The sequence below is a fragment of the Chiloscyllium punctatum genome, chromosome 15, assembly GCF_047496795.1.
Source record: "Chiloscyllium punctatum isolate Juve2018m chromosome 15, sChiPun1.3, whole genome shotgun sequence".
Lineage (NCBI taxonomy): Eukaryota > Metazoa > Chordata > Chondrichthyes > Orectolobiformes > Hemiscylliidae > Chiloscyllium > Chiloscyllium punctatum.
This window is the reverse complement of record NC_092753.1, coordinates 96615941-96643181: the sequence shown is the minus strand read 5'-3', so window position 1 is coordinate 96643181 and position 27241 is coordinate 96615941. Positions and strand designations below refer to the sequence as shown.

Here is a 27241-nt window from a genome sequence, read left to right as displayed (position 1 = left end):
CTACCTCTCGACCAGGAAACCTGTGCTTAAGTCCCACCTGCTCCAGGCGGCACGATGGCACAGTGGTTAGCACTGCTGCCTCACAGCGCTAGAGACCCGGGTTCAATTCCCGCCTCAGGCGACTCTCTGTGTGGAGTTTGCACATTCTCCCCGTGTCTGCGTGGGTTTCCTCCGGGTGCTCTGGTTTCCTCCCACAATCCAAAAATGTGCAGGTTAAGTGAATTGACCATGACAAATTGTCTGTAGTGTTAGGTGAAGGGGTAAATGTAGGGGAATGGGTCTGGGTGGTATACACTTTGGCGGGTCGTTGTGGACTTGTTGGACCGAAGGGCCTGTTTCCACACTGTAAGTAATCTAATCGAAGAAGTGTGTCACAACATATCTGAACAGGGTTTTTTTAAAAAAAGCCAGGAGTTAACAAAATAAGCAATGTCAGATTAAAACGAGAGATGATTTGTCCCAACAGCATTAACCAGTCGATCCAGCTGGAGGGCAACTCTTGCTCAGTTAAACATCCTGGACAAAACAGCTCATTTGATTGACATCCTATGATCTGAAAACATCCACTCCCTCCACAACCGACAATCAGTAGCTGCAGTGGATCATCTACAGGATGCACTGCAGAAATTCACCAAAGATCCTTAGACAGCTCTTTCCAAACCCACGACCACTTCCATCTGGAAGGACAAGGGCAGCAGATACATGGGAACACCAACCCCTGAAAGATCTCCTCCAAGACACTCACCATCCTGCAGTTCCTTATCTGTCACTGGGTCAAAATCCTGGAATTCCCTCCCTAAGGGCATTGTGGGTCAACCTACAGCACATGGACTGCAGTGGTTCAAGAAAGTGACTCACCCCCCACCTTCTCCAGGCATTTAGGAATGAACGATAATTTTGAGCCAAATCTTGTGGAAGAATATATTTTAAAAAGTACTCAATTCTGCCCGAGGCACATGTCCCAGAACAGTGCTGCACTGTCTTGCCCACCACACCTTCAATGATTCCTACTGTAACCAACATTTAGTGAGCTCCAAGTACTGAGTGTCACCAAAACCAAACAACGAACACGGAATGGTAAATAGATGTTGTCGGAATCGCATAGTACTCTGCAGGTTGTGACTGACTGGAAACCATCCAGCAAATGACCTGAGCATCAGGTGTGCCATGGTACAAGCAAAACTACACCCCAACTGCTTAACCGACCCAATTAAATAAGGAATGAGCACAGCACAGGTTTCCCTCCCTTGCAGTTCTTTCTCTGTCCCTCATTACCCGTATGGAGTTTCAGAATCACAGACTTGAAGAGAGATTGGTTGGAGAAGCATCCAATTAATGCCTCACAAAACTTGATTACAAAAAGCAACATGACTGAGTTTGGAGATTCCACCAGCTGAGCAATGATTTCCTCCTCAACAAATCAACACAGGAACAGGAGGAAGCCATTCAGCCCCTCGAGCCTATTCCACCATTCAATGGGCTCATGGCTGATATTTGTGGTCTAACTCCACAAACCTGCATTTGGCCCAGATCCCTCAACACCTTTGCTTAGTAAAAATTTATCGATCTCAGATTTAATTATTAACAATTGATCCAGTATCTACAGCCATTTGTGGAAGAGCGTTCCAAACATCTCTCACCCTTTGTGTTTGGAGGTGCTTCTTACAATCTCTCCTGAACTGTCTGGCCCTAATTCTCAGACTATGCCCCGATTTCTAGAATCCCCAATGAGTGGAAATAGTTTATCTTTATCTACCCTGTCTTTTCCTGTTAATATCTTGATGACTTCGATCAGATCACCCTAACCCTTCTAAATTCTGAAGAAAACAGGACTAATTTGTGTAATCCCTCCTGAAGGTCCAGGCAACAACCTTGTGAACCTACGCTGTACTCCCTCCAAGGGTAATATAGCTTTCCTAAGGTGCAGTACCCAGATCCACTCACAGTACTGGGAGCTAGGCGGCAGCATGGTCTGTTGAAAAGCTTTTCTTTCTGTAATGCTGGACACCTTATTTCTCTATCGTCTAAGATCTCGTAACTAAAGAAACTGTGCCTTGCTACTTTTGTATGCCAATCGGCACTGTAATTGATGACGTATAAACTTTTCATAGAATCATAGAATCCCCATAGTGTGGAAACAGGCCACTCAGCCCAACAAGTCCACACTGACCCTGTGAAGAGCAACCCTTCCAGTCCCATTCCCCCTATCATATTACTCTACATTTACACCTTACTAATGCACCTAACCTACACATCCCTGTACACTATGGGCAATTATTCAAGGCCAATTCACCCTAATCTGCATATCTTTGGACTGTGGGAGGAAACCAGAGCACCTGGAGGAAACCCAGTCACTATACTCATTGAGTATATATGGCAATAATGGTTATTCTATTCTATTACGTTGTATTCTAGTCTATTCCACTCGAAGTGGATCTAACCAGAGTTTTGCATAACTGCGGCATAAATTCTACATCCTCATACTGCAATCATCGAGATATAAAGCTAATTTAGCTTTCAGAAAGCAAGGCAAGTAGAAACACAAGGCAACAGAATACTTTGAACAGCAAGCTCTCCCAGTCTTCTGATTTGTCAAAGCTTCAGGAAACTTGTTGATGACAGACACGCTAACTTGAAAAATACCAAACCCTAAAGAGTTACTCAGCAGGTCAGGCAGCTTCTGTGGACAGAGAAACAAAGTTAGTTGTGGAGACCTGATGAAAGCTCACTGACCTGGAAATTTAACTGTCTCTCTCACCACTGAGGTCACCTGATATACTAAGCATTTCCAGCACTTTCTGTCTTTATTTCACCCTGGCAGCAATTTTACGATTTTGCTTTTCTTGTTGAATCTGACATGGTCAGAATACTGGTCTTTCCCATTCTGCACCGTGTCAACATCAAACAGTTGGGTTGATACAATCATATGTCTTTACTGAGATGGTCACAGCCTTGATCACCGACTGCTCCACAACACCACAATGTTACAATCACACATTATTAACCCCAGGCAGAGCATTCAGTTTTTCAATCAAAGCTCTTGACAATCGATATTCTATACTGGGGCTTTTGTCTGGTCAGGAGCCTGATCCCACGCTCTCCGATTCAAGACTACAATCAACACAGCCAAGGGAATCATGCTGAATCCTGGGGAGCAGATGGGTGATTGTTAACAGGATACCCTGGCGTAAGTGACCACTTGTTGGTGAATCTCTGTGTTGTGTCTGCAGCAGTGATCTCTGGTGTACAGGCATTCTGATTCAAAATGGAGAAGCTGGGTGACATCAATTGATTGATTGATATCAAACTTCAGCAGTCATGCAGTGCCATTCAACGGTGATATCCATTCAGCAGGTGTGTTTTCTGGACCACTGGTTTTGTACTCTGTGGGTTTGACAGTGCGCAATGCTGCTTGAGATCTGCTTACCTGTTATGGGCTGCTAACAATCACCGATTTCACCTTCAGTGAGTTATAAATGCTTATAATGCAGAAAAAAATCAGTTTTTGGCTCAAAGAAAATACTTGTACTCACATATCCTGACCACACCAAGCTGTATTACTCGCTTCCCTTGTCCTGAAAACTCTGGCCCTGACAAATACACATTCATTCCCTTTTGAGAACCTACTGCATCAAAGACCTTCTCCCCATTGTCACCCTGGCTCTTTAGTTATTGGCTTTAAACCAGGGTCCTCCAGCCCCAGACCCTTCTGCCAGGTGATGCAATACTTTCCCATCTTTGCTTATGTGTGACTCCAGGCCCACAGAAATGTGGGTGATTCTTACCTGGTCTCTGGCGATTAGGGATGGGCAATAAAAGAGAGCCTAGCCAGTGACGTCCAAATCCCAAGAGTCTATGTTTAAAAAAATGCCCTCTCAAAATTGATTTGAATTTTAGACACCTCTTTGAAATCTCCGCCTTTAATCTTAAGGACAAGCCAAGCACCTTCAGTCTTTCCTTGCAACCAGAGTTCCTCATTCCCAGGAACCAGAGTCCCTCATTCCCAGGAACCAGAGTCCCACATTCCCAGGAACCAGAGTCCCACATTCCCAGGAATCAGAGTTCCTCATTCCCAGGAACCAGTCCCACATTCCCAGCACCATTCCAGTAAATTTCCTCTGCACCCTCTCCAAATCCTTCCCATAGCGTGCTGCCTTGAATTTGAGACAATATGCCACCTGAGACCGAACCGGTGATGTTTAAAGGTTTACAATTACTTCCTTTTGCTATTCTCTGTCTCTGTTAATACCAAGGATCCAGATTTTACTTTTCAAACATCCTTCACCACTCACCTTATCACCCTTCACAGACTGTGTAAGCTATCATTAAGTGTATTGTTCCCATTCTCCCTCGTAACATGGCAGTATCTGGTTCATTTTGCTACTCCTTTATCTTTATGTCAATTATATGACATGCAGAGTTATAAACAAGCCAAACACACACCACAAATACAATGTAATTTCTTTTTGTTGTCGCAGCATCTTTCATAGAACTTCTCTTTTTAAAGTTAGCATTTAATTGATAAAGAAAACCTTCATTCATAAGCTGCCTCTTGGTCCTTCTACTTTCACTCCATTTCATTCAAAACAAGCACTGGCCCCGGTGAATAGCCAAGAGACAGCAGGGAGGCTGGATTATGGTACAACACAAGGAGAACATACAAGACATTACCTGTATGGAGAGTCAGGCTGTAAGGAGGAGAAGTGGCTGTGGTACTGACAGTGGTGGTAGTTGTGGTATGTAGCTGAAGCATCTTAGCTGCCAGGTCCTTAGCACATGGAAGGTTCATTTCAAAGTCCCGATGGTACGCATTGAACTCTAGAAGATGTCTGATACAAAATGCGTCTCGACGAGGCAAGCGTTGTTTTAGGAATATTTCCCAAAGTCCTAGGAGTCAATGGTACAAGTTTATGACTTGATGGCTCATGCGCATACTAAGGTCAGAGGCTAAGTTAGCAGGATACTCACCAACTGGCAATCCAGCTACACTTGCGCAAGGCAATTGTAATGTCATCATTTTAAGAGATGATAAGAGATGAATCTTAACTTGTCTGAGATGTTTCACTCCATCATCTCTGTCAAGCAACTCCACTAAAGTGTCATGAGGAATTTCACACCTGGGCCATAAGTGTTCAGGTATCTTCATGAAACCAAGGACTTTGAAATTGGTGGGATTGGAAAGGAAATGGAAATAGAGGCTAAGGGCAAACAGTTAGCTTGAGAGAAAAGGAGAGGTATGTTATGGGCTGAATTTCTTTGGGTGCAGTGGTACGTGTGCATCCTTGACCATCCATCACTTAACCAGATCTGTTCTTTTGTGGTCCACTGCTGTGTTACAGGTCAAGCTCAATAGAGGCCCATCATATAGATTCAAGAACAGCTTCAATAAATTCAAGAACAGCTTCAATAAATTCAAGAACAGCTTCTTCCCTGCTACTATGAAAATTCTGAACGCATCTTTCAAATTTTAACTTTAATGTTGTTTTCACTCTATGTGCACTTTCTCTGCAGCTGTAACACTGTCTTCCTGGCTCTGTCACTCTAATGCACTCTGTATGGTTTAATCTGCCTATGCTGCAGGCAAAACAAAACTTTTCATTGCACTCAAGTACATGGGAGAAGAATAAATCAAATCAAATTAAAGCATTTCTACAAGTTCGCTTTGAAACAATTCATATAATAGGTCAATTGAGTTGTTAATGGACCTATTAATCCAGAGAACTACCAAGTGTGCTCTTTAACCCTCCAACATCTTGGCACTCCTGTAATTCTGGCTTCCAATGCATGCCCGATGTCCATCTACAACTGATGGCCATGACTTCAACTACAGAGATATGAAACTTGGAAATTCCCGCTCTAAATATCTCTCTCTCTCTGTCTTCCATCACAATGCTCCACAAAACATACCTTTTTGGCCGAGCATTTGTTCACTTGTCTTGTGACCCTAATGTGGTTCAGTGTCAAATTTTATATTGCAGTACTATTATGAAGCACCTTGGGACTTGGTTCTCTATTAAGACACCATATTAATGCAAATCATTACAAACTGACACACATTAGGACAGGATTATATGATTAGTAAAAGTAGTCAATATTGAACCATACGGCTGCTCACTCATTAGAAAGAGGTGACAGATGGTAGTTTAGCTGAGGGTCACCACAGAAGAATCCCTCATGAAATTATACCCTTCATAAAGAAGGCAATTGTAATGTCATCATTTTAAGAGATGATAAGAGATGAATCTTAACTTATCTGAGAAATTTCATTCCATCACCTCTGTCAAACAACTCCACTAAAGTGTCAATTACTGCTCCCATCCCTGAGAATGGTCACAGGTACATCTGCTCGGTTCAACCATATATTTGTTACCATCTTTTGCAACCTGACCCAAATATTTAACATGTGATTGAGAAGATGATTATCACTGTCAAGCAAGACTCACGGTTCAATTCTCAGCTAACATCTGAACCTGCACGAATCCTTCCAGAAAAAAAAAATCAATAGTTGGCTGATTATTCCCATTTCTCTCGGAGGGCCACTGGGATCAATGACAGCACATTTGGGATAGGGAGAGGGTAGGATAGCCATAGCTCAGCGCGTAGCACACTTGCTCAGGCTCACAGGTTCAAATCCCACTCCAGCGAGGGAGTACAAAATTCCCGAGCCACGCTGGAGGAGTGTTAGACTGTCAGAGGTACCATCTGGAGTACAAGGTTAATAAATGTGAAGTCATCCCTTTTGGTCGGAGTAACAGTAAAAAAGACTATTACTTGAATGGTAAAAATTGCAGCATGTGGTGCAGAGGATCCTGGGAGTTTTTGTGCATGAATCACAGAAGGTTGGTCTGCAGGTACAACAGGTAATTAGGAAGGCAAATGGAACTTTGTCCTTCATTGCTAAAGGGATTGAGTTTAAAAACTGGATGGTTGTGTTGCAGCTGTACAGGGCGCTGGTGAGGACACACCTGGAGTACTGTGTGCAGATTTGGTCTCCTTACTTGAGAAAGGATGCACTGGCACTGGAGGAGGTGCAGAGGAAGTTCACTTGGTTAATTCCAGAGTTGAGAGGGTTGGCTTATGAGGAGAGGTTGAGTAGACTGGGATTATTTACATTGAAATTTAGAAAAATAAAAGGAGGGATCTTATAGAAACACATAAAATTATGAAGGGAGTAGATAAGATAGAAGTAGAGAGGATGTTTCCACTGGTGGGTGAAACTAGGACAAGAGGGGAGAGCCTCAAGATTAGAGGGTGCAGATTTAGGACTGAATTGAGAAGGAACTTGTTCACCCAGAGGGTTGAGAATCCATGGAATTCCCTGCCCAGGGAAGTAATTGAGACTTCCTCAGTAAATATTTTTAAAGCTAAGATAGATCATTTTTTGAACAGTAAAGAAATTAAGGGTTATAGTGAAAGGGTGGATAAGTGGAGTTGAGAAAAGATCAGCCATGATCTTATTGAATGGTGGAGCAGGCTCAAGGGGCCAGACAGCCTACTCCTGCTCCTAGTTCTTATGTTCCTGAGAAAAATATTAAACCAAGATCCCATTTTCCTTGTCAGGTAGATGTTAGTGATGTAACAACCATTATTTGAAGACTAGCGGGGGATTCATAAAATGCCTAATAGAGTCGTAGAGGTCTGGTCCTTTACCTTGTTGCTGTTTGAGAGATTTTCCTGTGTACAAATTGGCTGCTTCCTTCCTTACATGACGACATTGACTGCACTCCAGTTATACTTGATTGGCTGGAAAGCACATTGTGACTTCTGATGGCCATGAAAGGTACAATATAAATACAAGTCTCTCCTTTTTGTATAATCCATTGCTGCCATTTTCAGACATTCTATTTTGAAACATCAATGATTTTGTTCATAAGTTTTGCTCAAAGCACGATTAAAGTCATACAAAAACAATTGTACTGTCATTACCTGCATGAAATAAGTCAATCTTCATTAATAACCATGTAGCAGGTCATCCCAGACAGGAACAAATGCCAACAGTAGGTTGTAGACCTGATGATGAGAGATGGATGCTTGCCAACGCTGTATTGTGCCAATGATGAAGACAGATGTTAAAGATCTCATGCCATGACATTAAAACAACTAGTGCCATGACCAACCATTCTTCCTTGGTCAAAAACACTCAAAACAAATGATCTGCTTTTCTGTGCGTCTACTATTCATCAAATCTTACTGTGCTCACTTATCTTCACATCTGTTATAATGTTGTGTCATGATACATAATATGGCTCCATACCTGCCCAGCATTGCAAACCAAATTAGATTATTCTTTACATGAAATATTTCCTTAATATGCTAATCAGAGGCCCAAAGCCTGACTTAGACCTGATGACTCAGGAATTCAGCATTAGATAGGCCACAAAGTATCCTTTCCCCTTTTTCTAGATCAACTTGTAACAGAAAAGAGTCCTAAAAAGGTGAATTTACTTGACAATACTTAGCTCTTTGTTAGGACTGGTAAGAAACAGTACTTTTCAACAAGGTGACGCTCTCTCCTTGATTTGGGATTTGACTGGGTTTCTCAGATGAGCAGACCCAGGGTGGTACCATTATTCTTCTGGTTTCTGAACTCCAAAACAAAAGGACCATTGCCAGAGATATTCACACCAACTCCTCCAGACACTGGGGAGACACTTGTGACTAGCTCCTGTGATGTCTCGGCCTCTTAACAATTAGCCATGTGGCCAGTTTACCAAAGGAATGAGGATGTGCAGCCAAAAAGCACCAATGATCTGTTCCTGGCTGAGCCTGGTCCTGAGCATGAACAGCAAGAGAAACCATCATTTAACCATAATGAAGCTAATGTTACTGAATTAATAATCCATAGGATATGAGTTCAATTCTCAGTCTGGTGATTGAACTCGGTATTGAGAAGCCTGAGTACAAACAGATGTTATCAGGAAAGGTGGCTGTAAAGTTTGCTGAGTTAATGTATCAATGCATCTGGCTCAGGTTTGTGAGGACCCACTGGTCTTCAGAACCTACCTGCATCCACCTTGTAAATGCTGCCACCGCTTCACCAAGTAGCCACCAGTTTTATTCAAGAGAAACCAAAATGGCCAGTAGGATGAAGCAATACCATCACATGTACTGCAGAGATCCAAGATGGTCCAACCACCATTTTGTAAAAGCGTCCAGAAATACCTGTTGGCCATGCCAGGGGCGACTGCGTCCCAAGACTGAATAATGAAATAAGACCACAGCTTTAGCCTGAGAAGCTGAGATGGAGAGAGGAAGAAGTGCGTGGAGGAAGTAACAGTGACCAAAGGACTTAATCCAGTAAATCATAAGATCTTTCTTGTTACACTAACACAGCAGCCTGAATGCCAACTCCTAAATAAGAGGGGACAGAGACCAGATCAGATGCTCAAAACTTTATTTTTTTTATTCATGAGACATGGGTGTCACTGGCTGGGCCCAGACTTTAATGGCCATCCCTAGTTGCCCCTTGAGAAGGTGGGGGTGAGCTGCCTTCTTAAACCACTGCAGTCCACAATGCCCTTAGGGAGGGAATTCCAGGATTTTCACCCAGCGACAACGATGGAACGGTGATATATTTCCAAGTCTGGATGGGGAGTGGCTTGGAGGGGAACTTGCAGGGGGTGGTGTTCCCATGTATCTGCTGCCCTTGTCCTTCTAGATGGAAGTGGCCATGGGTTTGGAAGGTGCTGTCTAAGGATCTTTGGCGAATTGCTGCTGTGCATCTTGTAGTCATGATGTGGAAGTGTCGGGGTTGGACTGGGTGGACCAAGTCAGAAGTCACACGACACCAGGTCCAACATGTTTATTTGAAATCACAAGCTTTTGAAGAATTTCTCCTTCATCCAGGAGAACAGCCAGGGAATTCCTAGAGACATGGCACTCATCCACAGATTCAATCAATAAGCACATCGACCTGTTCCCAATATACCGACCACTGCAGCGGACAGCTGGAACTGACAACTGGAAGTGGCAGAGACAAACCACTATAAATGCCAGAGGAAAGATCACAGAAGCACTTCACAGGAGGCTCCCAAGCACTGAGGATGTCACCTAGACAGGGGACTCTCATTATTGAAACCTTCAGCCTGGGAAAAAGCTTGTTTCTATCCACCCTGTCTATACCCTTCATGATTTTATAAACCTCAATCAGGTTCTCCCCTGAATCTCCTTTTTTCGAATGAAAATAAACCTAACATATTCAACCTCTCTTCATAGCTAGCACCTTCCATCTAGAAGGACAAGGACAGCAGAAACATGGGAACACTACCACCTGCAAGTTCCCCTCTAAGCCCCTCACTATCCTGACTTGGAAATATATTGCCGTTCCATCACTGTCGCTGGGTGAAAATCCTGGAATTCCCTCCCTGAGGGCATCGTGGGTCCAGCCACAGCACATGGACTGCAGTGGTTCAGGAAGGCAGCTCACCCCCACCTTCTCTAGGGGCAACTAGGGACAGGCAATAAATGCTGGGCCCAGCCAGTGACACCCATGTCCCATGTGCACATCTTGTATGTGGTACACACTGCTGTTACTGAGCGTCAGTGGTGCAGGGAGTGGGTGCTTGTGGATGTGATGCCAATCAAGTCGGCTGCTTTTTCCTGGATGGTGTCAAACTTTTTGAATATTATTGGAGCTACACCATCCAGATAAATAGACAGAATGCTGTAACATTCCTGATTTGTATCTTTTAGATGGTGAACAGGCTTTATAGAATCTGGAGGTGAGTTACTGCCTCAGTATTCCTAGCTTCGGACCTGCTTTTGCACAATATATTGATATGGCTAGGCCAATTGAGTTTCTGATCAATGGCAATCCCCAGGAACTTGTTCATGGGTGAGTCAGCAATGGTGGTTCAATTGAACGCCATCTGGAGATTGTTAGATCATCTCCTATCACAGATGGTCTGACAGTCGTATGGCATACATGTTACTTCCAACTTTTCGGCCAGAGCTTGATGTTGTCCAGGTCTTGATGCTCCGGACATGGACTGCTTCAGTATATGAGGAGTGGTGAATGGTGCTGAACATCTCACTTCTGACCTTATGTTGGAGGGTAGGCCATTGATGAATCAGCTGGAGATGGTTGAGTCTAGGACACCAACCTGAGGAACTGCTGCAGAGGTGCCCTGGGTCTGCAATAATTAACCTCTAACAACCACAACCAGCATCCTTTGTATCAGGTATGACTCTGACCTGCTTTTCACCCTGATGGACTTCAGTTTTCCTTTGATACTACAATGGGTCAAACATGGACTCAATGTCAAGGACAGTCATGTCTGTTCCAAACCTGTCTCCAACCAGCTTACTTTGGGATCACTGGAAGAGGAACAGGTTTCAGACAATCAGACCACTGTCAGGCAGAAGGTTGGGCAGCTTCGAACTGAGTTACATTTAGCCCTGACCACCTGGACTCCCCAGCCTCAGGGAAAATGGATGTTGAAGAAAGGTGAGAACAGATGTGGGGAGAGGCAAATTAGTCCCTGGCTCCATTCAGATTATGTCTCACACAACTTGACACTTCCTCCTTTGCAAAGTATATACAGCTACCAGCAGCACTTTGTTGTTCAAACATGGCCTGTGGATGTCACTGACTTGTCTTGCATTTACTGCCCATTCCTAATTGGCCTGGGGGAGGCAGCGGTGAGCTACATTCTTGAGCTACTGCAAAACCTTGGAGGATTAGGAGACCCGTGGTGTTGTGAGAAGGGTGTTCCAAGGATTTTGACATTGAAGGAAGGATGATTGAGTTGTAGCTTGTTGTGGTGTGTAGCTTGGAGGAAACCTTGCCCCAGGCTCCACCTAGGCAGTGGTTTACTTGGTAATGCTCCGGGATAAGTCAGATTGGCTTCCAAGTGAGAAACCTGCCAGACAGTATGGAGCTGAAAGTTCACAGAAAGCAGGGAAACTGGAAGTCTGGGGAGACATCCAGACACTGCCCTTTCCATACAATAGGGCTTCCAGAAGGGACAGAGAGCAGGAAAATAGAAAACATTACCTGGGGTCTCACTCGAACAGAAAGGGAGTGTGCTGCCTACTAGGGTGCTGGTGGTGGAAGTGGTCGAGGTCGGAAAATGAGTCAGCTTCACTGTCAGGTCCCTCACACAAGGAAGGTCCATGTGATATCGCCTGGAAAAGGAATGATATCGGGCAAGGGCACGGATGCAAATCCTTTCTCCATGCGACAGGCGTCTGTTACGAAACTGGTTCAAGAATCCTAGAAGCCAACAATACACGTTACTAAGACAAGGCTCTTGCTGAGTTCTTTCCATCCTGCGTGGATGCAGGTCTGATATTGTTTGATTGGAATCTCAAACAATATCTAATATTTTGATGCAGATTAAATACAAAGGGAGGAAGGAACTGAATGAGAGAGCAAGGTGGTGAGTGATAATGGCAGGAGCTATGTTTATTGGAAAACAGGAAAATCAGAGTCAGCTCTGTCCTCACGCAATATCCATAAAATAAATACTTGCTGACTGCCCCAGATCAACGAGGACACTAGCCACAATCACTCTTTATAAGTGAGTGGATCATGTCCCTATCAGCCAATGGGAATATGAGTGACTGGGTCAGCACCCTATCAGCCAATGGGAAGGTGAGTGACTGGGTCAGCTCCCTATCAGCCAATGGGAAGGTGAGTGAATGAATACATGTTCTTCCATGGGTTTCCTCAGTGTACTCTGGTTTCCTCCCACAGTCCAAAGATGGACAGGCTAGGTGGATTAACCATGGGGAATGCAGGGTTGCAGGGTTACAGGGATTGGGGGATGGGAGGGTCTGGATGGGTTGCTATTTGGAAGGTTGGCATGGACTTGATGGGCTAAATGACCTACTCCCACACTGTAGGAACTCTGATTTATTGTTCTTTTTTTGGTTTCACAGATGCTAGCAACCCTTTTGTCCACCATTTTATTGTCAAACGGCTAGTGAGCATCACAGCCGAGGATAGTCTGATATTATCCACGTTCACCCTGTCCTACCTTATGTGCTGCCGAACCTCTCAATCATTAGTTGGAGATTCAATCAATCAATCTCAGGCTTGTCAGGTTAGCTTTATGTCTAATACCCTGAAGTAAACTTCAGCTTAACTATTTCTCTGCTGCAGCTTTATTTATCCCACACCGAGTTCCCTGCACCCATCACTCTCTGTGCTGAACCTAGTCTAGTCACATCTTGACTTGAAAATTCTCATCCGTGTTGTCATGTCTCTCTCAGGCATGGCCCCCACTTACCTCTCCAATCTCATTCAGGCTGACAATGCTCCTATATTCCTCCAATTCTGGTCCCTTGTACATCCTGGACTGTAATCACTTCACAATTACGCACCATGCTGTAGGCTGCTGAGCTCCAGGGCTCTGACAGTCCATCCCTGAACTTAGCCATTATGCTCACCTTCTTTCAGAAGTTCCTTAAAACATTGTGCTATGTCATTTCAATTAGAGAGTTGTGGGTTATGGGTAAATTCTTGGGCTGAATGGCCTACCTGTGCTCCTACGTCTTGTGGTTTTGGTGTCAAAGTTTGGTCAGTAATGCTCCTTTGAACTATCTGGGAAACAATCTCCTACAGTCCAGGCACTTCACATCTGCACAAACCTGACTGAAAATTAAATATCAAGGAGCAGATAATGATGAAAACTGAGAAATTTAACTCATCTTTCCCTTCTCCAAAGACCATGGCCTTTCAGGCAATTACACACACCCCAATTTGCTTCTGACAGTTCACCCAATAGCTAGAGTCATGAAGTGTTTTTCTGCACACACTCTGGTATACCTCAGGAACATCAACAATTGTCCATAGCACTTGCCAATGATCAAACTCTCTGACCTTAATCCAAGACTGATCAAACTGTCCCTCTGTCATTAATTGCTGTTAACATCAGTCACCGATATGAACCAACAATCACTCGCGACTTCTGCAGTTTATACACATGGAGGTGCTCCCCATCCTCACCCACGGTTCACACAATAAAGAATTGTTCAGTTTATTTTACCAAAAGATTGTTAATGTGTCACACAAGTGTCAGATCACAGAACAAGATATAAGCTTTACTAAAGCAAGAGGACAATTCTGAACAAAGAGAATAGAGATATAGTTGCACATAGTTCCCCGTTCATTACAAACTCTACTCCAGTCATGTTACTTTCAATCATCATGAAGTTATCGGAATAACCCAGGTGCTTTCCTTTTCTAACACATCTCCTTACAACCAAATTAGGCTGGGGAGTATGTGGAAGAAAGTTAATTGGTTTCCTGATGATGCCGGCCATAGATTCTAAGAAATGACTATTTGACCTGGGGTTGCCACTGGGACAAACACTCAGAGTGAAGGGTAAATAGTACGGCAGTTGCAGTGGAGTTGAGTCAGTCTGTCCTTTCTGTTTATACGATAAACTCCTGCAGATGCTGAAAATCTGAAACAAACACCGAGAATGCTGGAGAAACTCAGCAGTTTTTGCAGCATCAGTGGAGAAAGAAACAGAGTTAATGTTTTGAGTCTGGTACGACTCTTCTTTTGAACTTGAGTTAACTCTAATTAAACAGTTTCTCCAGGTTTCTCTGTGTTTGTATGGCCTCTGTGTCTTGGTACATTCTATAAAAGGAATTTAACAAGCCATTTGCCAATGTTGCCTGTATAGGGAAATGATTTTTCTTGTCAGATGCCCAAGAAGCTGAGATAGCAGCAGTCAGACGGCAGAAAGGAAAGGGAGGAAGTTAACCAGGTCACCTACCGAAAATACACTGTCTAAAACAGAACTTGGCTCCTACCTCCTCACACCAGTGAGGTTCCATATCAATACAATCGTTGAACATTAAGACAAACTCCATTTAGTAATCTTCATCTCAGCTTCAGCCCTCATTGGCCAGTGAGAGGGCTTCAGGCAGTCGCTTTCCTTTTATTTGCATGTTAGAATTCCTCAACTGAACAAAAAGAGAGAATGAAATATTACCTGGGCTCTGACTCAAACTGACATGAGGAGGTGTGCGACTGACTGTGGTACTGACTGTGGTGCTGGTTGTGGGCGATAACTGAAGTATTTTCTCCGCAAGATCCTTCACACATGGGAGATCCATCTCAAAGATCTTATTATAGTGATTGTAACGGAAAATCCGGACGACACAGCGTTTTTCTCGCCAAGACAATCGTCTGTTACGAAGTAATTCCTTAAGCCCTGGAAGTTAATGGTACACATTACTAAAATAAGGCCTCTGATCTCCTGTGTTGCCTCACTGGTGAGGTAGGTAGCCAGCGTTCCAATATTATTTGTCACAATATCAAAGAGGTAGTTTTAATGTGAGGGGTTTAAACATTAACATTTTGCAAATAAGAGCTAGGTATCTACTGATCCCCAAAGGTAGCAGAGTTAATGGCAGTGGATTCTGGTTGGGAGAGTTTGGTTCCATTGGCGTCAGTTCTGAGAACACTACTGGGAGGAGGGCACCAACTGTTCAATTAGAAAGTCTGTAGGATCCAAGTAACAGTACAGAGCTGATTGAAAGAAAGAGATTGGAATACCCATGCAGATAGGTGGACAAATGGACCATGTGTTAAGGAGAACGATTGCCTCCCCAGTTGAGAGGATGTGATGAGTACAAATAGCAATAGATCTGTTGAAGACTCTAACAATCAAGAGTTTCACAGAAAAGGACAAGAATGTGGATGTGAGGAATGTGGATGTGAGGAATGTTGCATCAGCCATGAGCCTATTGAATGGCTGAGCAAGGCTTAACGGGATGAGTGGCCTCCTCCTGTTTCTATTTGTTATGGTCTGAAGGAATGTGTTTTAGGATCCCTTCATGATACATAATGATAATAAATTATATACGGGCTGATATTTAAGATACAAAGCAGTAGAGATATGTTACAGGGAGGTAAAAACAATGACTGCAGATGCTGGAAACCAGATTCTGGATTAGTGGTGCTGGAAGAGCACAGCAGTTCAGGCAGCATCCAAGGAGCTTCGAAATCGACGTTTCGGGCAAAAGCCCTTCATGTTACAGGGACCTGACTGAATGAGATCTGGAGTGGTTCAGGACTGCAGTCACTGAAAGGAATATTAATCTAGGTCAGTGTCAGAAAGTGCACAGTGGTGGCTCAGTGGTTAGCACTATTGCCTCACAGTGCCAGGGACCTGGGTTTGATTCCACCCTCTGGTGACTGTGTGAGCTTTGCATGTTCTTCCTGATCGTGGGTCTGAGTGGGTTTCCTCCACATTTTCTGTTTTCCTCCCACAGTCCCAAGATTTGCAGATTAGGTGGCTTGGCCATGGGAAATGCAGGGATAGGAATGCTGGGTGGGTGGGGAGGCTAGGTTGCTCTTTGAGTGTTGGTATGCACTGAATGGCCTGCCTCCACACTGCGGGCATTTTATGATTGACCAGTCAATGTGAAGCTGCTGTCAAGGAGGACAATCTGAAACATGTTGAGTATTAATGAACTCTGGATTAGTGGTGCTGGAAGAGCACAGCAGTTCAGGCAGCATCCAAGTAGCTTCGAAATCGATGTTTCGGGCAAAAGCCCTTCATCAGGAATAAAGGCAGTGAGCCTGAAGCGTGGAGAGATAAGCTAGAGGAGGGTGGGGGTGGGGAGAGAGTAGCATAGAGTACAATGGGTGAGTGGGGGAAGGGATGAAGGTGATAGGTCAGGGAGGAGAGGGTAGAGTGGATAGGTGGAAAAGGAGATAGGCAGATAGGACAAGTCCGGACAAGTCAAGGAGACAGCTACTGAGCTGGAAGTTTAGAACTAGGGTGAGGTGGGGGAAGGGGAAATGAGGAAACTGTTGAAGTCCACATTGATGCCTTGGGGTTGAAGTGTTCCGAGGCGGAAGATGAGGCGTTCTTCCTCCAGGCGTCTGGTGGTGAGGGAGTGGCAAAATAGTGATCTGTACCAGGTAGGTATAACTTGAGAGGCCTCATTTGGAAGAGTGCGTGTGTGTGTAAATTCAACCACTTGACTGCAAAAGGACAGCAATAGGACAGAGAAGACAGTCAGAGTGAAGACAGATAAACAGATGGGACCTTAAAACTCAAAGTTATGGAAATAAAAGACTGAAGAATGAAGTTGGAGAGGAAATATTATTCGGTAGCTGATCATGGATGTTTCTATTTTCATCCACTTTCTCTATTCTCCCATCTCCTCTGGATTTGACAGATGCCACCAGCTCTCTAACACATCCTCTTCAGAATCCTCAGCAAAGCAACAAGCTTTCAAACATGCATGAAGGCTATTGAACCACAATGGGCTTCGCACAGCTAAGAGAAAGTGAACACTGCAGATTCTGGAGATTAGAGTCGAGACTGTGGTGCTGGAAAAGCACAGCAGGTCAAGCAGCATCCAAGGAGCAGGAAAATTGACATTTCATGATTCCTGATGACGGGCTTTTGCCCGAAATGTTGATTTTCCTGCTCCCCGGATGCTGCCTGACTTGCTGTGCTTTTCCAGCACCACACTCTCGACTTCACACAGCTAAATCTGATGCTGCCTCCACTTAAAGCCAGCAAACTTTCAATTCCAACAATGAGAAGATAAATTGCCATTAAACAACAATCACAATGATAAATAATAATCCTTATAACACTGGGAAAGTTTTGATTCTCTGGAAATTGAGGACAACGAGGTTAATGATAGCACCTGGAGCTCTGCTGCTCCCCTGTGTGATTTACTTCTAGGAAACAAGCATTGTCTGTGTGAATTCTAACCGTATTGGGTGAGCTCTCACTGTATAAGAAGTCTATGGGGACAGGGGATTGCTGGGCTCTCCAGATAAAGAAGGGAAACTGAGAATACAGGTAAAGAATTCACAACATTATGAAATATTTACGGCGCCAGGCCACTTGGCCCATCAAAATCAGACTAGGACTCCACCTTTCTTCAGCTCAGTCTGTATCAGCAGGATGCTCCAGTTCTGGTATCATTCTGGTAAGTACACTTTACATTATCACCAGGTACCTGCATATCCTTGTTGTAATATGTAGAAGTAAACAGTTAATAGGATGGTCAAACAATGCTGTTTGTTTAAAAACAATATTTTCTTTTGCTATTCAATACTCTCCCTCAAGGATTTAATCCAAGGCGCACATTGCTGTTTTAAATGACCTTATTCCTCCTTGTTGTGCCTTTAATTGATCTGTTTCAATGCCCATGAATCTATTTACTCTCAAACCCTATTTAGACACTTTTATTCGAAGGAGATTTTCACTTCCCATTCCTCTCACTAAAATGTATTAAAAATACACATAACCACATGGAATTTCCATTGACAATGACACTTTGGATTTCAATTGTCTTCCTGTCGGGAATCTATGATTCTATACTAAGCGTTATGTTGTTCACAGGTCTAATACTCTCAAATCGTCTTCCACATACACAAACATTATCAATGCCCATTCAAAGTAACACAAACCATCAGTATATTCATTTTGATGCAGCTACTCAGTAGCATGGAGGCTTGTGTTTGCCACCTGTCCCTCTGCAAATTCACTCATTTTGCTGTCATTCAATTTGCTGATTCCCTGTAACAGCACATGGACACCCTGTCTTGTTCAAATTCTCCTCAGGAACTTTCAAAGAACCTATGTGTCATTATTGGTCAACGAATGCATGACAAATACCAGAAAAATCAGAAGTGGTTACCCAGGAGAAAGTGAAAAGGGAATTACAGTGAAGTAATAACTACAAGCACTCTGCCATCTCCTGCCCTGACAAAATTCTGTGCTCAGCTCTTAGCAACTTGTGAGATTGCACCTTACCACGTTCACACAATAGACACAATTTCCATTTAGTGAATTATTGCTTGAACTCCTCTCCCATTGTCCAACGAATGTGGTTCTGGCCGTCAATCACTCGCCTTCGCTCCCGTGTCAGAATTCCCCAGCTCACAACACGGAAAAGAAAGAAAAAGGGTTACCTGGGCTCTGACTCAAACTGACATGAGGAGGTGTGCGACTGACTGTGGTACTGACTGTGGTGCTGGTTGTGGACTGCAACCAAAGTAGCTTCTGCGTCAGGTCCTTCACACACGGGAGATCCATCTCAAAGATCTTATTATAGTGATTGTAATCGAAAACAGAGATGGCACAGCGTTTGTCTTGCCGAGATAACCGTCTGTTACGAAGCAATTCCCGAAGTCCTGGAAGTCAACAGTACATGTTACTCAGGTGGGCCCTCTGATGCACTGCACTGTACTGTCTAGTTAATGGGGAATGTGGCCTGCTCACAGACATTATTTATTTCACTTTTTCAGAGACAGAGACAATCTCTTGACCAATCGTTTAGAGATGAACATTTGTGCAAATAAATCGAGATGGACTTCACTGGATTAGTGAAAGCCATTAGTGTCTGAGTGAGAATTACTGACCAGTTGCGTTCTAGAGATTTTAGCTCCAAGATGTCTCGTCACCAATACAAGAAGCAATATGCATTGGTGGGGATGGAGAATGGTCAAATGTTTCATCAGTAAGGGATTCAGATCAATGGATCAATGTGAGATGGAATTTAAGGACCTGGAATAATTAAGTAGTCAGGTCCTGAAAGTATTTATGAACGTTAAAGAGAATAAGTGCAACATAGCTTTTCAATGAAAAGGATTTGGTTAATATAAATGACAATAGTTCAATTTGAACATCGTTGAAATTAGGAGCTTCAAGCACTTAATAGTGATAAATTATATACAAGCTGACACTGAAGGTACTGTGCACTAGATGTACTACAGGACCAGGTGATTGTAAGGGGAGTGACTGAGGGAGATCTGAAATAGTTCAGTACTGCAGTTATGGAAAGGTCCAAGGGCTATAATATGGATCTGTGCTGGACAATGTATGGTGGACATGAGACCTCAAATGTCCATCCATGTTGATAAGTCACTGGTTGCTGTACAAGCTGCTGCTGACAAAAGGATCGGAAATTGGGAAGAGATGGGGGGGGGGATCCATAGAGATCTGGGTCTTAATTGGCTTGAAAGTGCATGTGAGAGAGAGAGGGAGAGATTGTGTGTGCGTAGGTCTGCGTGTGTGTGTGTGTGTAAAATTAACCATCCGTCCTGCAACAGGACAGTGGTAGAACAAAAAGGGGCCAAAGTTAAGACAGAGCAGGTAAAGACACTGGGCCTTACAGTTAGAAAATAAGACTCAAGAGCTTATTTAATTTCACAGGAAAATGAAGTTGGAAGAGTAGATGACCAGATGTGAAAGTTGGGCTCAGCAGAATGTAGTGGCCATTTAGATTTTAATCAGTTTCTCCATTCTCCCACCTTCAGAGTTTTGCACCACAGCTGCCAGCAGCTCTCTGTTGCAGTATGGTCAATGTGACAAATTTTCAAACTTTACTGAAGGCTATTGAACCATAATAGGCAGCACACAGCCACATGTTGTCTTCATTCAATGACAGCTCATAGGCATGCTTTCCGTCAGGGGGTGCTAAATGCTGTTAAATTCTAACATTGCTGCAACAAGTGATATTTTGTTGATGACTTTCATCTATTCATTTCACTTATTAGGACAGAATTGCGAGAATACCACATTTCAAAAGGAACAACAATTCATATAATAAATTAACAAACAATATCAATTGTTGTTTCTTTTGAGATGTGGTATTCTTGCAAATCTGTCCTGATGACTGCAGGACAAAATGCATCAACTGCATGTCTTTTTCTCTCGACTTCAGTATTACTGAGTGACTATTTACATAAGACCACAAGGTGTAGGGAGCAGAAGTAGACCATTCTGCCCATCAAGTCTTCTATCAGTTCATGAGATCGTGGCTGATCTGATAATCCTCAAATGCATTTTGCTGCCTTTTCTCCATAAACTTTGAGTCCCTTATTGATTAAATACCTGCCTGTCTCAGCCTTGAATATACTTAATAATCTAGCCTTAACAGCCTTCTATGGTTAAAAAGAAAATCACAGATGTAAAGAATAGCACAGATAAATATTAGTCTTTATCACTCTATCCTCTGCAAATTGAGGTCAAAGGTTAAAATAGTAACTGGAACTTTTCTTCAAGGAGATTTTCTAATGGTAGACTCTCTTGTCTATCCTGAATATCTCAATTTATTTGAAAAGGTCGTATGTTAGCTCTCACTGTGTAAGAGGTTAATGGAACAACTGGAATGATATATTAATAAACAGGAGAAGCTTTCATTGTGAGTAAAATTCAAGAGTTCAAAACAATTTACAAAGTATTTATTGCCACAGGCTATTTGGCCCATTAAACTTGCATTCTATACAAGACTCCAACAATCATTCTTCAACAAAGCTCCAACAGTAAATTCTGTGATTCCTTTCTCCCTTGCGTCTTTATCGAGCCCTGCTTAAATGGATCAAGATTACTCCACTCAATATGCACCCATGTGATATTGAATTCTACACTCCTCCATGCTAAATGAATGTATTCTGAATTCTCAATTGGATTTGTTAATAACTAAGCTATTTCATACATTTGTCTGAAAGTGGAGAAGTTTTCTCTAAAACAATCCTTTAAAATCATTTTGTAATCATGCAGATATCTGAGGTCACCCTTCAGTTTTCCTTGCTGAGACAAAGAGGAGAAAGTGAGGACTACGGATGCTGGAGATCAGAGCTGAAAATGTGTTGCTGGAAAAGCGCAGCAGGTCAGGCAGCATCCAAGGAACAGGAGAATCGACGGATTCCTGAAGAAGGGCTGATGCCCGAAACGTCGATTCTCCTGTTCCTTGGATGCTGCCTGACCTGCTGCGCTTTTCCAGTGAGACAAAGAGGGCCCACACTAGGCTTTTTATTCTGATTGGGAGAACCTCTGTTTCTGCTGTGGTATCTTTCTGGGAAATCTTTGGTCATCTGCAAGATCTCTTTGGCAGAGAGTAAACTCCCACAGCACTGTCAGAATGAACACTGGCCAAAATAAATCAACAAAAACACTTGTGAAAAGTGACAAAAGACTTCTGTTAATGGGAGCTTTCTGTGCACAAATATCTATTTTAATCTTCAGAAGATGTTTAAGCAATTCAAAGATATTTCTGTCTTCAAAAAGAACTGAAGACTCACAGTAAAACAACAACCAACATCACAGAATTGAAAATGAAGTGCAGGTGGCTAGTGCAAAAGAGAAATCTGTTTGTAAACCATCAACCAGTAATTTGCACAAATCCTCCTTCCAGCTCCCTCATTAACCCACCATTCCTTCAATTGTAATTTTGTTTACACAGAGGATAGTCTGTGGTTGGAATGAACTTCCTGAGGAAGTGGTGGATGTGGGGACAATTACAATGTTTAAAAGATACTTAGGTAAGTACATGAACGGGAAAGGTTTGGAGGGATATGGGCCAGGAGTAGGCAGACGGGACGAGTTTAGTTTGGGATTATGTTCGGCACGGACTGGTTGGGCTGAAGGGTCTGGCTCAGTGCTGTATGACTCTATGTCTCTATGACTTGATGCAGAAGACAACCAACTTTGTTGAGTGAGATGGCCTGAAAGACCACTCTCTCCAATGACATCCAAGTGAATTTCTCTGTCACTCTCAACAACTTTCACCCTCTCTCAGCACTGCCCTGTGCAATAACAGAAGGTGTAATGCTTGCCCTCTCTTTTAGCTCCTCATTCCTCACTGTCTAAGGCCTCAAATTCTCCTTTGAAGAGGAGAATAGGTGAAGCAGTAACTTACTCGGACCTCTTTCCAATTAATCTACCGTATTCACTGCTCACAATGCAGCCTCCTTTAAACTGGTGAGACGAAATGCCGACTTGGTGATCACTTTGCAGAACACCTCCGCTCAGGCCATGAGCTCGATTCTGACCTTCTCTTGCCATTTCAATGAAATATGATACATCAAACTTTAATAAGTAGTGACCACTCACTGGGCACATACAATCAATGTGAAGTTGCTCTGATTGAAGCAAAGCCAAAACTGGGATCTGAAAAGTTTGAAGAGTACTATGGGTGTGATAACACAGGAAGCCTGACTGGAAAAGAATGTTGTCTATTGTTGAACACCAAAATAGTGCCAGTACTAGTGGTGTACATAGGCTAGTCCCAGCCGAGGACAAACAACTCTGCAGACCTGGGGATTCTACCACTGTTCAGGTTCAGGTGATGAGTTCCATTGGGCAGGCTATTGCCTGTTACCAAGGGAACTAATTGTCAATGAACTCCATGAGGAAATTAATTAGTGATTCTCCATGGGCTTTGTATGGGTTATCATATCAAGCTACTGTGGGACTGCTGTAGGTAGCTAGGCACCACCTTCTCACGGACAGCTAGGGGTGGTCAATAAATGCTAGTCTAGCCAGTGATGCCGAAATTCCAAGGAAGGGTGAAAAAAAACCTCCAGTAATCTACAGCGGGTAAGACAGACTTGATGCACCAGATTTAGAAGAGTATGTATGTAAATGTAACCACTGTGCCGACAAAAGGACAGTGATCGCACAAAATAAAGATGCAGGCAAGTGTACTGGACGGCACAGTGCCTCACAGCGCCAGAGACTCGGGTTCAATTCCCACCTCAGGCGACTGACTGTGTGGAGTTTGCACGTTCTCTCAGTGTCTGCGTGGGTTTCCTCCGGGTGCTCCGGTTTCCTCCCACAGTCCAAAAATGTGCAGGTTAGGGTGAATTGGCCACACTAAATTGCCCGTAGTGTGAGTTGAAGGGATAAACGTAAGGGAATGGGTCTGGGTGGGTTGCACTTCGGCGGGTCAGTGTGGACTTGTTGGGCCGAAGGGCCCGTTTCCACACTGTAAGTAATATAATCTAATCTAATTTAATCTGTACAGGACCTGAGGCTACAAGGTTAGAAGATAAGTCACAACAGCTGTGCCACCAGCTCTCTGATGAAGCCTTCGAGGAGAAAGTGAGGACTGCAGATGCTGGAGATCAGAGCTGAAAATGTGTTGCTGGAAAAGCGCAGCAGGTCAGGCAGCATCCAAGGAGCAGGAGAATCGACGTTTCGGGCATCAGCCCTTCTTTTCCTCATTCCTGAAGAAGGGCTGATGCCCGAAACGTCAATTCTCCTGCTCCTTGGATGCTGCCTGACCTGCTGCGCTTTTCCAGCAACACATTTTCAGCTCCAATGAAGCCTCTTGAGAAACTGTGCTAATGAGACAAGTTTTCAAACCTTTGTTGAACCATGGTGGGTAGCACGCAGCCAAGTCACATATTGCTTGCCCTCCATACCAGCACATACATGTTTCAAACAATAAATACCAGCAAACACTAATAAAAAGTTTTACAGCCAGGGAGATTTCTGTTCTCTTTAAGTCAAGGACATGGAGCACTTAGAGCTCTGTTTTTCTTCACTGAAATCTAATAATAGGTTCCACTGGTTGACTACAAGAACTCTGCTGAGTGTATCTGGTTAAAGATATTCCTGACGAAGAGCTTATGCTTGAAACGTTGACTCTCCTGCTCCTCAGATGCTGCCTGACTGGCTGTGCTCTTCCAGTGCCACCTTTTTTGACTCTGATCTCCAGCGTCTGCAGTCCTCACTTTCTCCTAGTCGAGCATAACTTTACTGTGAAGCCTCTTCAAAGGATGAAGTTCTCCTCCTCTCTCCACAAGGATCTTAGTGAGTCCCTCTCTCACTGCAACCCCCCCAGGTCACCACCTCTGCCCTGAAACTCTTCAGCCATGTCCTGAAGCAACCCATCATTCCTGATGAAGAGCTAATGCTTGAAACGTTGACTCTCCTGCTCCTCAGATGCTGCCTGACTGGCTGTGCTTTACCAGCGCCACACTTTTTGACCGTGCCTCACATCTGCGGTTTTCACCACAAGAATTCTGGATTATACATATAAAATAAATTCAGATTACAGATAAAGGAGTCAAAATCTTGTAAATTGATAACAGAACAGAAAAAGGCCTTTTGGCCCTTTAGGACCTGGAATACATTGTGCAGTTTTATCTGAGGAAGGATGTTCTGGTGATGGAGGGAGTGCAGCGAAGGTTTACCAGACTGACTCTTGGGATGGCAGGGCTGATGTATGAAGAGAGACCGGATCAGTTAGGACTGTATTCACTGGAGATTAGAAGAGTGAGGTACAATCTCAGAGAAACCTAAAATAATCCTAAGAGGGGAGGCAGGATAAGTGCAGGAAGGATGTTCCTGATAACCTGGGAGTCTAGAACCCAGGGTCACAGTCTAAGGGTACAGGGTGGGCCATTTCAGACTGAGATGAGGAAAAATGTCTTCACCCAGAGAGTGGGGGAGCCTGTGGAATTTACTACCACAGAAAGCAATTTTGACCAAAACATTGAATGTTATCAAAAAATAATTCTTAGGGCTAAAGGGATCATTGGATATGGAGAAAGCAGAAACAGTGGACTGAGTAGGATGATCAGCCATGGCCATATTTAAAGTAGTCGAAAGATGTGGCGCTGGAAAGGCACGGCAGGTCAGACAGCATCGGAGGAGCAGGAGAGTCGATGTTTCGGGCATAAGCCCTTCATCAGGAATGACTCTCCTGCTCCTTAGATGATGCCTAACCTTGTGTGCTTTTCCAGCCGCACACTTTTCGACTCTGGTCTACAGTATCTGCAGTCCTCACTTTCTCCTCATACTGAAAGTAGAAAAGCAGGAGGCGGGATGAACACAGCAAGCCAGGCAACATCAGGACTGGAGGAGTCGACATTTCGGGTAAAGCCCTTCTTCAAGACTGGGGGTGGATGTCGGGGGAGTGCAGATAAAGTGGGGGGGGGGGGGGGGGGGGTGGAGGGGGAAAGAGTGGTGAGAGAGATGGTGATAGGTGAATACAGGTGCCTTCCCCCCACAACCTTTATCTGCAGCTCCCCCTACACCCACCCCATTCCTGAAGAAGGGTTACACCTGAAATGTTGAATTCTCCACCTCCTGATGCTGCCTGACTTGCTGTGTTCTTCCAGCCTCCTGCTTGTCCACTTTGGATTCCAGCATCTGCAGTTTTTTTTTTGTTTTTAATAATCACATTGAATGACAGAGCAGGCTCAAAGTGCCAAAGTGCCTACTCTTGTTCCTATTTTCTTTGTTTCTAACTTTTCATTGCAATTCCAGGAACTTGAAACCGCACATTCTTCAAATAAGCCCCAACAGCGAACTTCCCAGATCTGGTCTCATCAGTGTAAATAAATCTAAGTTACATCTGCCCTGGTTCCCCTGCAGTCTTTTGATAATATCAGCCAGAAAACCACCCACAATGCTTCAAATGTGAGCGAGAAAATATTCCTTACAAATTTATCAGGACTTCTCTGCTTTTCAATTCTATCTCTGGAAATTAAGCCAGAACGGTGCCCACATTTACTTTTAAAATGGCCTCGTTAATCTGTGTCACCCTTTTAATTGATTGGTGTATTGAAAACCCATAAATCTCTTTCCTCTCAATATCTCATTTCGACATACCTATTCCAAAGAAGTTGCCTCCTCATTCATCTCACCGAAATGTATTACTTCACACTGATTCACATTCATTTGCCAATGACCCTCTCACTCTGAAAATCTACTCACGTCTGCCTGTATTTTATCACAATCCTCCCTAAGTGTCAGAATAATGAAGGTCTCCTTCACTTGGATCAGAGATTAGTGCAATAACCCTCCCCTGGATAATTCTAAAGGCAACCATCGGACCCAACTGTGTTGCAAAACATGAAACAAGGAGCAAACCTGTTGAAGGGGGTAAAGGAATGATGAAAGAAAGAGTTTTATTTGTATAACACCTTTGCTGATGTCAGGGCTGACCAATGCACTTTTCAGGGCAGAAGTGGGTACTGCAGATGCGAGAGATCAGAGTCAAGATTAGAGTGGTGTTGGAAAAGCACAGCGGTCAGGCAGCATCCGAGGAGCAGGAAAATTGACATTTCGGGCAAAAGTCCTTCATCTGGCAATGCACTTTTCGGCCAATTAAGTGTTTTCGAGTTTTTTAAAATTCATTTGAGGGATATGGGAAAGTGATTTACTGCCATCCCGAGTTGCCCCTTGAGAAGGTGGGGGTGAGCTGCCTTCCTGAACCGACGCAGTCCATGTGCTGTAGAAGTTGACCCACAATGTTGTTTGGGAATTCAAGGATTTTGACCCAGCGACAGTGAAGGGACTGTGATATATTTCCATGTCAGGACGGTGTGTGGTTTGGAGGGGAACTTGCGGGTGGTGGTGTTCCCATGTATCTGCTGCCCTTGTTCTTCGAGATGGAATTAGCCGTGGGTTTGTAAAGTGCTGTCTGAGGAGCTTTGGTGAATTTTTGCAATGCATCTTTTAAATAGTACACACTGCTGCTACTGAGCATCGGTGGTGGAGGGAGTGGATG

At 43.7% G+C, this 27241-nt stretch overlaps 1 protein-coding gene across 7 annotated transcripts in view; it reads right to left on the bottom strand.

The window, feature by feature from the left end:
• The window catches only part of robo2 (roundabout, axon guidance receptor, homolog 2 (Drosophila)), a 1634458-nt gene that overhangs the window by 811662 nt on the left and 795555 nt on the right, over positions 1–27241 (bottom strand). Inside the window, exon 2 of one of the 7 annotated variants that reach the window (XM_072585779.1) lies at positions 4672–4887. The exons of the other annotated variants lie outside the window; for them this stretch is intronic. Coding sequence (XP_072441880.1) covers positions 4672–4887 — 216 coding nt within the window. The remainder of the gene's footprint in view (positions 1–4671; positions 4888–27241) is intronic. 7 annotated transcript variants of the gene reach the window in all.